The sequence below is a fragment of the Nicotiana tabacum genome, chromosome 2 (genome assembly GCF_000715075.1).
Source record: "Nicotiana tabacum cultivar K326 chromosome 2, ASM71507v2, whole genome shotgun sequence".
NCBI lineage: Eukaryota > Viridiplantae > Streptophyta > Magnoliopsida > Solanales > Solanaceae > Nicotiana > Nicotiana tabacum.
In genome coordinates this window covers 29871439-29883473 of record NC_134081.1, presented here as the reverse complement: position 1 = coordinate 29883473, position 12035 = coordinate 29871439, and the positions used below count along the sequence as shown (strand labels likewise).

The window sequence follows — 12035 nt, the reverse complement described above, 5'->3', positions numbered from 1 at the left end:
CAAGATGCTTTTGATATTTTCTTTTGTAAATAAATAAAGGGCACAAAAACTATTGTTCCCAAAAGACACAATTTTTTAGGAGTTTGAATATGCGTCTTTTGCAATTTGAGTTTGAATTGTTGCAAATAAACACGACTTGATAATGCTTATTGACTATTTTGTTCATTTCTTCTCACCCACTTCTACAAATTTGATATGAAAAATTAGACGTTATTCTTAATTTCATATTTAGTTTTCTTAATGTTTAGTACAAATGGCGGAGAAGAAATAAACTATTCCTTCATAGATCAATATAATTTATTAGTTTGTAACACCAATAATAAAAATCACATTGAATAGCTATAGATAATGGTATTATTTATTAATAATAATAATAATAACAACAGAGCCGGGGGTCTATTGGAAACAACTTCTCTATCCTCACAAGGTAGGGGTAAGGTCTGCTACTCTGCGTACACACTACCTTCCCCAGACCCCACGGTGTGGGATAATACTGGGTATGTTGTTGTTGTTGTAATATTAATAATAACAACAATATAAATAAATAAAATGTTGTATCTTTTCTCACACAAAGAGTTGTGCCCTTTAATAAAACAATTAACCTTTTGAAAAGTTTTTTCCTAACTGCTAAATACCAATGAAAAAAACACAAATATTTAGCGAAATATAATATAATCACTATTTAAAAAAAAGGGTATTTTGTCTTTATCTCTCAAGAGGTATCAAATTCATGATAAAAGATCATCAACCTTTAAATTCAAGTATTAATGTAAGACTATCCACGTCTTACTAACTTTGGAATATAATCTTTCACATAATACATGCATGAAACTAAATTGTATACCAATAAACTAATTTTCTACGTCAAAATGAATAAATAATACTCCCTCCGTTCCAATTTCTGTGAACCTGTTTGATTGGGCACGAAGTTTCAGAAAAAATGAAGACTTTTGAAATTTCTGGTCCTAAACAAATCAAAAAGGGCCCCAGAGTATTTGTGTGGTTATAAAAGCTTCTCATTAAGGGTAGAATTGTAAGTTTAAGCTATTGTTTCCAAATTTAGAAAGAGGTCATTCTTTTTGGAACGGACTAAAAAGGAAATAGGTTCACATAAACTGGAACGGAGGGAGTATAAATTTTCTTGTTTCTAATCATAACAAGCATGCAAGACACAATATATATCATGAGACCATGATCCTTTACCCTAACAATTATAGAAATTGTCTTTCATAAACCACTAAGGGTAGGAAACAACAAATAAAATATAAGTCGAGTAAAAGAAAATAGAACCTGTTTTGTCGTCATCAAACCATTCCAATATCTCCAAATAAAGGCCTGGCATGGTAGAATCCTTGCCAATGTCATGTGAAACCTTCTTATATAAAATCGTATTACTTTGACGTAATTTTACCAGAGCACTATTCATAGCCAACTTTGCAGAGTCAAACACCGCTCCTTTGTAGATCTCTTTTTGTGCTGGTGTCAGTGCTCTTAAAATTCATTTCAATTCCTCCACCCTCATTTCTTTACTTTTTGCTATATCGTTAAAATTGCTGGGTTTGTTTTCTATATGCGTGCCTTTAAGATAATTGCTTTAACTTTCAATCTATAAGACCATGTTTTTCCCCTCTTCAACATGATATTTATTCAAGGAGGCATCTCATTCAATCACAATGAACTTGGGTCTTAACATTTGAAGACCGCGTAATTTCATCATCTAAAGTCAACACATGTTTGGTCTTCTAGTTCCTGGGAATCGATATGTACGTATTGGTTACAACCGTTGGTGAAACAATATCTTTCATTATGGAGGCATCTGTACTAACACAAGAGTACTATATAAAATTCGACATTGCCAATATTCTCATTTTTTATTCCCTCTAATCTGAAGAGCAAAGCAACTGTTTTGTATTGTACTCATAGTGCAGTTTTGCATTTTCCTTTTTCTCGTCTTATGGAAGGCTGTTTCATGAGTAACTTTGTAACTATCTTCTCTTTGGTTTCACAAAGGCACAATCGTACTTGGGAGGCCCCTAATTTGAAGAGTAGTATAAAATTAGAGAGTACCTAGGAATCGTTAGTTAGAAAATAATCTAAACATTAGTAACTAATCTTTAAGGGTTGCTTCCTTCAATAAACTTGATATTTTTAGTTAACCTTTTTAAAATAATAAATAGGGTATTTAGCTTTTTTAGAAGGATATTTTGGTAATTTAACTTTTAATTTATGGGCTTTCCACTTTTAATATAATATAGATAGATTGTTCCTTCCAGGTTTTTGCCAGCGGTAGGGTTCGAACCCGTGGCAACTGGCATGCGCGCCTAACCCACATATCATGAACATCTATATTTTAATACCTATGCAAAGCTTGCTTACCCTCTAAACACCTAGAATTTCTTTCTATCCATAATGCCCAACAATCACAGACCTGGGATTGTCCTCCAAACTTTCTTCATCAATTTGTTCCTTCCTTTACCCCAATGACAATAGATCCTTCAACTCCCATTTCCTTTGCGCCTTCCGGATGACAGTCTGCTTCTTCAGCACTCAGAATCGCCTTTTCCAGTTCATGTAAGAGTAAGGCCATCATTGACACTTCCCAGTTGAAATATTGCCTTCTACAGTTCACGCACCAGCCAGTGCCACTCCAGTATTAGTGAACTTACAATCCTGCATCCTTAGTAAAACTATATATGTCAACAAAGGGGAGCAATTATTCTTGTTTCAACAAAATGTCCAACAGATGAAATTTCAGCGAGTAAAAGATCTGTTCTAATGGTAAATTGCGCGTCTATACATGCCAGAAGTATGGCTTTTTAGCTACTGTGCAAGTAAGATACGTCTTTCGTTTGTAGCAGCACCTCTTATGATTTTGACCTGTGTCCGTGAATTATTTATGCATCTTTATTGTGGGTTCATGTTGTTAAGCCTGTATTGCTCACACTTGAGGTCTTGCATCTTCTCAATCCTTTTATAGAAGGTTTGGGGACGCTTAGCTTGAAATTCTTCTTTGAACCTAGTTCTGATAACAACTTTGTGTGGTTTCCGTACCTGAAGTTTTATGTTATCCTTGGTTTTTTGTTTTCTGAAATTTTCGTAGGTTGACAATGTTACTTCGTTCCAGAGGAAGACAATTGGTTTGGCCCTTTCTATAATTCTAACTTTGAGGTTGCCTGAAGTACTTGATAAGCTAGATCAGATTATGAGGTATTCAATTGAATTTGTATTCATGAAATTTATTTCTGTATTTGTTTTTAATTATCCTAATCTGATATGTACTTTTTGTTTATGCCAATCTAACCTCTATGCTTTTGCTAGTGTATGCACTAGTGTTATGCTAGGTGGAAGTGAAGATATAAGTGAAGAAGAGTCTAGGTATGGTCTATAATCTTGTTTTTACTTTAATGGCTCTTGAGATTTTGACAACTAGTGAGACTCTCTTCTCATTATAAAATGTGAAACCACAGTAGTGACAGTGTAAACTCTAGCAAGCCTCATGTGCCGAGCAAAGAGTTGAGGAGGAGACAGGTAACCCCTGGTGCTAGTACTTATAAATGAATAGCGCAATGTAGCTTTTTACCGAATCAGTTTCTTAGTGAAATTTTCTTTCTAGATGAAACTTTCAGACCCAATAAACCAGATTTCGTTGGAGAACTCAGTGAGAGACAATCTTCAGACTTGTTCAGCTCTTCATGGGGAATCCTTTAGTGCAGCCATTGGTAGACTGCACCCTGCAGTACTCAGTCAATTAAAACAAGCATTGAAGATGCCATGAGTTAAATATTGGGTGTCAATTCTTGATGTAATTTTCTAAGTTGGTCTTTGAGTTCCAATGATCCCACCAAGGGGTAAGGAAGGTGAGTCATTCTTTTTATGCATGCATTTAAGTTTCTTCCTTCTCCTTGATCCCCAAATACAGAAAAATTTCGTCTTAATGTTTTTTGGACATATGTTAAGGGGGTGTATAATATCACAACAATGAATCTGTAGCAATTTAAAGGAATACATGCAGTAGTGAGTTATTATAACGGATCTTGCTCAAGGCTTTTGACTATGAACTTCTGCGTAAACTTCCTCTATTAATCATGATATAGGGTGTTTGTCTTGATTGCAGTGGAAAACCACATATATGTCTCAAATGTCTTTTGGTATTCACTCTCAAGTATGAATAAAAATGACAAAAGGGGGAAGGGTGGCGGGAGGGGGGACATTATGCTGCAAGATTTCTTTCATATTTGTTCGTTTAATATGGATTTAGTTTTGTTTAAGCTCAAGTCAGTGATTTCCTCTCACCTTTGCTTGCAAATTGAAAAAATGACTAAACAGCTGACAAAAATGGGAATAACTTCTAATATCATGGAGATTATTTCAAAATGTAGTACAGTGGTTTCTGAAGTTCCTTTTTTTTTTGAAATGGTTAGGTGTAGGTTTCTGAAGTTGATTGATTATTCGACCCTTACATTTGATCGTCGCAATCTGCAAAACTTCCATTTGGCTTCACTTTAACTTGCTATGTAACATTTTGCTTTAGCAGACTATCTTCACCCTAACATTGACCTGCATCCCCCCGCCTGCCCGCTTTATATTCTTTCCCACATCTCTCTCTCTCTGTGTGTGTGTGTGTGTGTGTGTGTGTGCGCGCGTGTGTATGGGTTCCTTGTATCATTTAAATGTGAAAGTTCGTTTGTTGATGAATGTAAGATTATTAGGGAGCTCTCTTGATTTGCATCTGTTTATGCTTCCTATCTTTACCAAGATTAAAACTGATGTAGTTTTCTACTGTCCAGGTCTCACTTGGAACATGCTGCTGCCCGGTTATTAATGAAATATTCCGAAAGTTCGATTGTTTAGCCCCTATGATTTGGTTGAATTTTGTTGTTCTGGATGGGTGAGCACCAATTTGTTCACTTTTTGGGCCCTAGTGGTGCAGGGGGGCTGGTGTTGACCTAATTTTTCTCTCCATTTGGTGTTCGGGTTACATTGTAAATAGCATGATCCTCTCATGTCGTGGTTTTTAAGGCATAAGGATCAGAGCTTGAGGTCTCAAGTGCACGAAATACTTTATAGTGTGCAGTTAAGATACTGCGTTCAGTTTTTTCGCCTCTTCAAAGTTATACCGAGTTTCATATTTCATGTGTGAAAATGTGACTGCATTTTAACATTTGCTCAACCAGGCAAGGACAATGACGGAGCCACTCCTAGAGACGACAATCTGGCTTAGCGACATTATCCAACTATTCTAGTTGTGTGCCTGTTTTTTTTTTTTTTTTTTTTTTTATTTCTTTGATGTGTTTGAAACAATATATGAAACAAAGCATTTAGCGGCTACATCGGTTCAAATTTCAACAGAGTGCTGCATGCAATAATGTAGAAAAGCTGCGTGTGCATTATTTTGAGGTCAAAGGGTGCAAGATTCAAATATAGCCTTATTGTCTTTTTGAATGATAATCTAGTGTTATAGACTAAGGACGGAGGATGTTGTAGAGTCCAAAAACCTCAGCTTATAGGCTCTTAGTAGAACAAAGTGAAGCAAGAACTTTTGAGTTCATTTCTCATGCATTAGTTGGGGGCAAAGGGAAGAGGAGGGACATTGCATGAGGGAGAGGGACAGTGGGAGTGAAATCTACATTATGTGCAAGACTTTCAGCGGTACCATTGGGCTACAAGTAGTTGCATTTGAAGTAACATAACGTTTGTGTACCTTTACGTGAGATCTCGTTGAAGTCCTAAGCTTATTGGTAACAAATAAAGGAATTGAAACAAGATTTGCGAAGGATGATTATATGAATCCTCATAATTTCCGCTACGGCTTTACTCATTTTTCATATCCTGGATATTACGTGGATAAGAATACTACGCTGGGAATCTTATTACATAGGGTCAAGTCTAGTAGTGCCTTTTCCTTCTATTCAGCTTAATTTAGATACTTGGCACTCCTAGACAGCTATAAACTGGTCCAAGAGAATAAAAACCAGATTTATCTTGTTGTAAATGGCATGATAGGAAAGGTCTGGTTATTTCACTGAATATGATTCTTGATGCTCTCTTCAGGTGTAGTTCTTATCAACGTTCGCTTATATATACTCTACTAGTTCTTTGCTTTTCGTCCAACAATTTAGGCTGCGTAAGTGCAGCAGATTCATATAGTAGTGTTAAAAGCTAGGGAGTTAGAAGGAAAACAAAATGAGACACGTTCCTATATTTGTATCATTTACCTTGCTTGTCACCAATTAATGCTTCTTTTATATTCGAGAAATCTACAAGGCCAGCAGGCGCAACCCGAGGGCAGTGCTTGTCACTAGCATTAATTTCATTCTTTTCAAACTCAGCATCATCCACTCTAATCTCAGGATTTGAAACACTTCGAACGACCTAATTTACATCAATCATAAACTGTTTCAACTGATACAAGGACACACCACCTACATTTTTGCAGCCTAGGCAGCTGCAACCATTCTATATCCTTGTTTGAAAGCATTTTAGACCATATGTTTTGCTTTTCATAAGCATCTGTTAGTAAAACTGTGTCAAACCAGAAAATCAAAATGTTAGTTAACACAAAACAGAAAATGCAAAAATATTCCAGAGCCCACAATTTTCTTATGCTGTCCTTAACGAATTTAATCTCTTTACTGTTGCCCAATGTCGTGGATTAATTCCTCTAGGATAGAACGGAAAAATTATTTTTTAATAGCTACACTTCAAATTACAGAACTTGAGCAAACTCAAATGACACTTATGTTTATTTTGAAAAACAATGCAACAACATAGAGGAGGGGAAATGTTTTTAGATCTTTCGGTGCGTAAAAAATGAGACCAAGCCTCTGAATTTTATAGAGAATAAAGAGTGAGATGGAGAGATGCAATTAAAAATGTGCATCTTCCATTTCCCCTTCACACCCTTACAAAAAAACCCAACAGCATCTACAATGGGCATTCAAGTGAACAACCGACTGTGATCATTAAGAGTTACTGAGTTACGCAAATGCCCAGGATTGAGACCTTATCAGAGTAACTATGATAAAAAGCCTCATTTAGATGTTAATCCATAGCTTACTTGAATTACTCATCATTTAGGATGAATTCCTTCATGCACAGAATAAACAAATCCAATTGAAGGAGAAGAAAAAGATGAATAAATTCATCTTTAGGCAAATCTGGTATTACACTATAATCAAAGTGGAGTCATCCAATTACATTCAGAGGTACAGGTAATGTTGACGAAATTATGGACTTCGCCAATAATGAGAAGTCAAAAACGTCTTTGTTTTTTAGAGAGAAAACGAATAAGATGTTTTTTGGCGAAGTCCAACACGACTATGATCCTAGTCAAGAGATGACACATTAAAGCAAAAACATCTTATCAACAGAGTAACTAAAAATGGGCATTAATGTTCACATTCCTACGACAAAGAAAAAATATTTAGGCACACCCATAAGAGAAAAAAAAAGGAAAGCATTGCCATATAGTTCAAAACGGAAGGCTTAAGCATCAAAAAATTTATTTTTAGAAAAAATGCCTATGAATCTAGTCAAGAGATGACACATTAAGGCAGATCCATATTAACAAAAGAGGTTTTTATTTATTGACAGAGTTCAAAAACAGGGAAGGATGGGCTAAAAAATAGATGTCAGCAGTCACATTCCTGGAATTCTAGTCAAAAGAAAAACAATTTTAGGCTTAACCATATCAAAGAAACAGTATCGTCATCCATTATATAGAGTTGAAAAGGAGATAAAAATTAACAAAAAGTATATCTTTAACCATAGGGCAACTCAAAAATAGGAGTAAATTTCATGGGTGATCATTCAACTTTGTGTTCATTACCCAAAAGTCATTTTTCTTTCCTTTGTTTCGTAAAAGTCATTCAACTTTATGTTTATTACCCAAAAGTCAATTTTTTTAAATCTTTTGTTACACAAAAATTTTACTATGCTCTAGTTATCACAATAATCACTTTGACCAGATTTACAAATCTTTCATCTGAAAAGTCTATTATGCCCTTGGCATTATAAATCATCTCATTTATGTAATACCTTCTATATTATATGCTATACAATATACTTTTACCAGGTATTTTACTATTTTATTTATTATTTTTATAATATATAGACCCTTGTGATCTGGCCCTTCTCGGACCCCGCACATAACGGGAGCTTAATGCACCGGGCTGCCTAGCATTCGTACATTTAATTTTTTCTTAACATTAATTTTCAAGATATATAAGTAGCATTATTAAATTTCCAGTAATATTATCGTGAATAAATCTCAAGTACATGTTCTTAACCATGCTTAATGAATATTTTTAATAAAAATTATAAAATTAAAGCTCACTGATTTATCAGCCAAACCATACTCATTAATCCAATAAATAAATACCCACATTTAGCACAATGGCACATCAAATTAATACTCTCAAATAAATAATATTATTAGATAAAGCTTTAAAAATTTAATATTAAACACAAATATCTATGAAACTTTTTTAAATATTTTTATTGACTATAAAAACTATAATTTGATTAACAAATTTGTTTGTTATTACTTCAAATAAATAATTTTTTTTTATCATTTTTATATTTAAAATATGTTCATGTTTAAATATGATTAAAAAAATTGAGTGCCATGAAAAAAATTAAATGTATGGATATATTATAAAAATAATTAATAAATAATTTAAATTATTTTAATTATACATAAAATACCTAGGTAAAAATATATTATATAGTATATAACATATATAGTGTATTACATATATGAGAGGATTTATAATGTGTGCATAATAAACTTTTTAAGTGAAAGTATTATAAAATCTGGCCATGGTGACTTTTGTGATAAATAGAGTAAAGTAAAATGACTTTTGTGTAACAAAAGAAAGAAAAATGACTTTTAGGTATGGAACACAAAGCTGAATGATTTTTACGTAACAAAAAGAAGAAAAATGATTTTCGCGTAATGAATACAAAGTTGAATGACTATCCATAAAATTTATTCCAAAAATAGATGTTAGCATTCACGTTCCTAAAATTCTACGATAAAAAGAGAATATTGTTAGGCGCGCATATATATATATATATATATATATATATATATATATATATATATATATATATATATATATATATAATAATAATAATAATAATAATAATAAAACAGCATTGACATCCATTACTAAGAGTTCAAAAACAGAGAAAAAAAGGCTAAGGTATCAAAATAACTCTTCTTTCTTCTCTTTTCATTAATATTCCCGCGCCCTAGCTCCATAGCTCAAATTCTCTAGTTAGGCTTGCATTTCGATTCATAACTCGCATAAATCACAAATCTCTTAAGCGTCCTAATCTATGTGACAGTGTTTGACTCAATACGAAATTATTATTATTTTATTTTTTAAAATTTGTGGTCTAGAACAACTATAAATTTTTGTGTAACTATAAATTAATTTATTAAGGGTAAAATAAGAATTCTAAAAATAAATTATTTCTAAAAAGAATATGATATTCTTTTCGGAATGGACTAAAAAAGAAAATATGTCACAGAATATACATTTTTTGTTTTTTGACTGTTTCACGAAACCCATATCTGAGAGTTTTATTGTTTCTTTGCTACATAAAGTAAGTAGCTCATTTCTTGCAGCACCTCTTACTTCAAATTAATTTTTGCGTCCTTTCCTGTCTTTAAAGTGAACTGTTAGATTGGACTTATAGTGCCGTATCTAGATAAGAGATTGTACAAAGTAGTTGCCACAGAGATTCTTATGCCACAAAGTATCTGGTATATTTTGTTTGGATAGTTCATGAGGCCTCGATCATAATATTGAACACGTTTTATATGTTTAAGAAGGCGTTGTAAAATGTAAATAATTTATTTTATATTGTGTTGTAGCAAATGCAATTGCTGCTTATTCCCGAGCATTTTCGCGTTCAAAGGGTGATGTCAAACTTCTCTAAATATTAGTTTCTATTTAGTTGGAAATGGAGGAACTGTTTACCCGTAAAACGGTATAATTGAATTTGTAACGTGGTTTATAGACAAGTGAATCGATTTGATCACAAAATAACAAATAAATCAAATAAAATGCAAGACTTACCGTTAAAATCGAGATAAGGCAGCAGATAACGTAGTTCCGGGAGCAGAGCTTCTGAAGACAGTCAACACTACTAAAAAACAGCAAATTTGCGACTGAATAATTCCGACCGATTTAATTCAGTCGCAATTTTCAATAGATTCGGCCGGAAACTTTATTAAAAATACATGTTATTTTTTTTTAATTTTTGGCTCAAAATTGCGACTGATTTAGTCGCTCTATTACGCAAAAAATACCGCGAAAATATTTTTTACTGTTTGCGACTGAATCAGTCGCAAAAATTAAATTTTTTTAAAAAATAAATTAAATATTTCGACCGATTTGGTCGGAATCTACAATAAAAACGAGGTCTGACTGGTCAACGGGATTTGCAACCGAATCAGTCGCAATTTGAAAATTCAAATTTCAAATTTGCGACCGATTCAGTTGCAAATCTTTTTTTGTAATACACCATAACCTGTTTTTTCTTCTTTCTTCTTTCTTTTCTAACTTTTTTTCCTCTCCTCCCCTCTCCTTTTCTGCCTCCACCCGCTCTATTTCTTGATTTTCTCCTCTAATCTAACCATATTAGGTATGATTTCCCTCTCTCTCACTCTCCCTCTCCCTCACCCGCTCTATTTTCCCGTCCAGCCCCCCCCCCCCTCTAAATTTTTTGTTCCCAAGTTGTTTAACTCGTTTTTGGTCCAGGATTCCGGCGGCTCATCTCCCCTCTTGTGGTGGTTCGGCAGCAGATCCGTTGGTCATTTTCCGGGTTTTATTTTTGGATTAAGTTAGAAAAATATTATGTATAAATTAACTATATAATTTTCAATATAGTATAGATAAATTAGCAATAATTTTTGCAATATAATATATATATAGTGATGTTAAAATTTTATTTGTTTAGATTAATTAGCTTTTGTTTCTTTTTCAGTTAGATGTTCTTGTGAAAATGGCTAGTATACTTGTATGTATCCAATAGTAAATCAAGAAAAAGGTTTAGAATAATTTGGGTATGTTCTATAAGTATGGAATTCTTATTTATATAAAAACATTTAGAATAATTTGGGTATGTTCTAAAGAAACAACTTAAGTGCTAATACTTCGTATAATTTAGGTTATAATAGTTAGAGTTGAACAATATTTTAAAGAGTTCAAATTTTTATACATTCAAGTTATGTTAGTTAAGAAACAACTTAAGTGCTAATACTTCTCCGTTTCGGCTTTTCGTTTGGAAATTCTCTATGATCTATCTATGTGTTAATTATATTATTTATTATTGAAATAAAATGAAGAAAATGCAATCAATTAAGTATTAGAGCGCTATCATATGCTAATTTGAAATAAATTAGATTAATTTTTATATTTTAGGACTTTTTTGTCTTACAATTATTTAATGTACATATTAATATTGAAACCACCCAAGTATTATAGTAAAATATATAATTAAACTATTTAGATAACCTTTGGGAGAATATAACTTAGTAAGTAGTATAAATAAAATAAATATGTCAATTTCTAGTTTTTTTTGTTTGTGTAGATGACATTTGCGCATCATAGATGGATGTATAATAGGAATCATCCTAATCGTGTGGGGTTAAGGGATGAATTTAAAGAAGGGGTTGCTGGATTTATTGCAAAGGCAAGGACACTTGATGATTTTCGTATTGAAGGAAAGTTTAGGTGCCCTTGTGTGAAATGCAAGTGTGTTAAGTTATTGTGAGAAGATGTTATTACATGTCATCTTTTTAAAAAGGGACTTATGGATAATTATTATGTATGGACTGCTCATGGGGAGAATCTTGATAACGTAAATGATGTTGATTTTTATAATTCTTTTGGTGGTGAGGAGGGTAGTCCCGTAATGGAGAATAATATTGAAAATTCTAGATTCAATGATATGATGAAGGATGCCTTTGAGATGTTCCCGAGGACTCAATCTGAACCAAATGATGAGACTAAGAAGTTCTT

The 12035-nt window shown here is 32.9% G+C and overlaps 1 protein-coding gene across 1 annotated transcript in view; it reads left to right on the top strand.

The window, feature by feature from the left end:
* The window catches only part of LOC107817701 (uncharacterized), a 30920-nt gene extending 25777 nt beyond the window's left edge, over window positions 1-5143 (top strand). The window contains exons 20-24 of the mRNA XM_075232275.1: window positions 3101-3207; window positions 3319-3375; window positions 3468-3528; window positions 3614-3857; window positions 4788-5143. Of these exons, the coding sequence (XP_075088376.1) occupies window positions 3101-3207; window positions 3319-3375; window positions 3468-3528; window positions 3614-3775 (387 nt within the window). The 3' untranslated portion in view covers window positions 3776-3857; window positions 4788-5143. The remainder of the gene's footprint in view (window positions 1-3100; window positions 3208-3318; window positions 3376-3467; window positions 3529-3613; window positions 3858-4787) is intronic.
* The last annotated feature ends 6892 nt before the right edge of the window (window positions 5144-12035 follow it).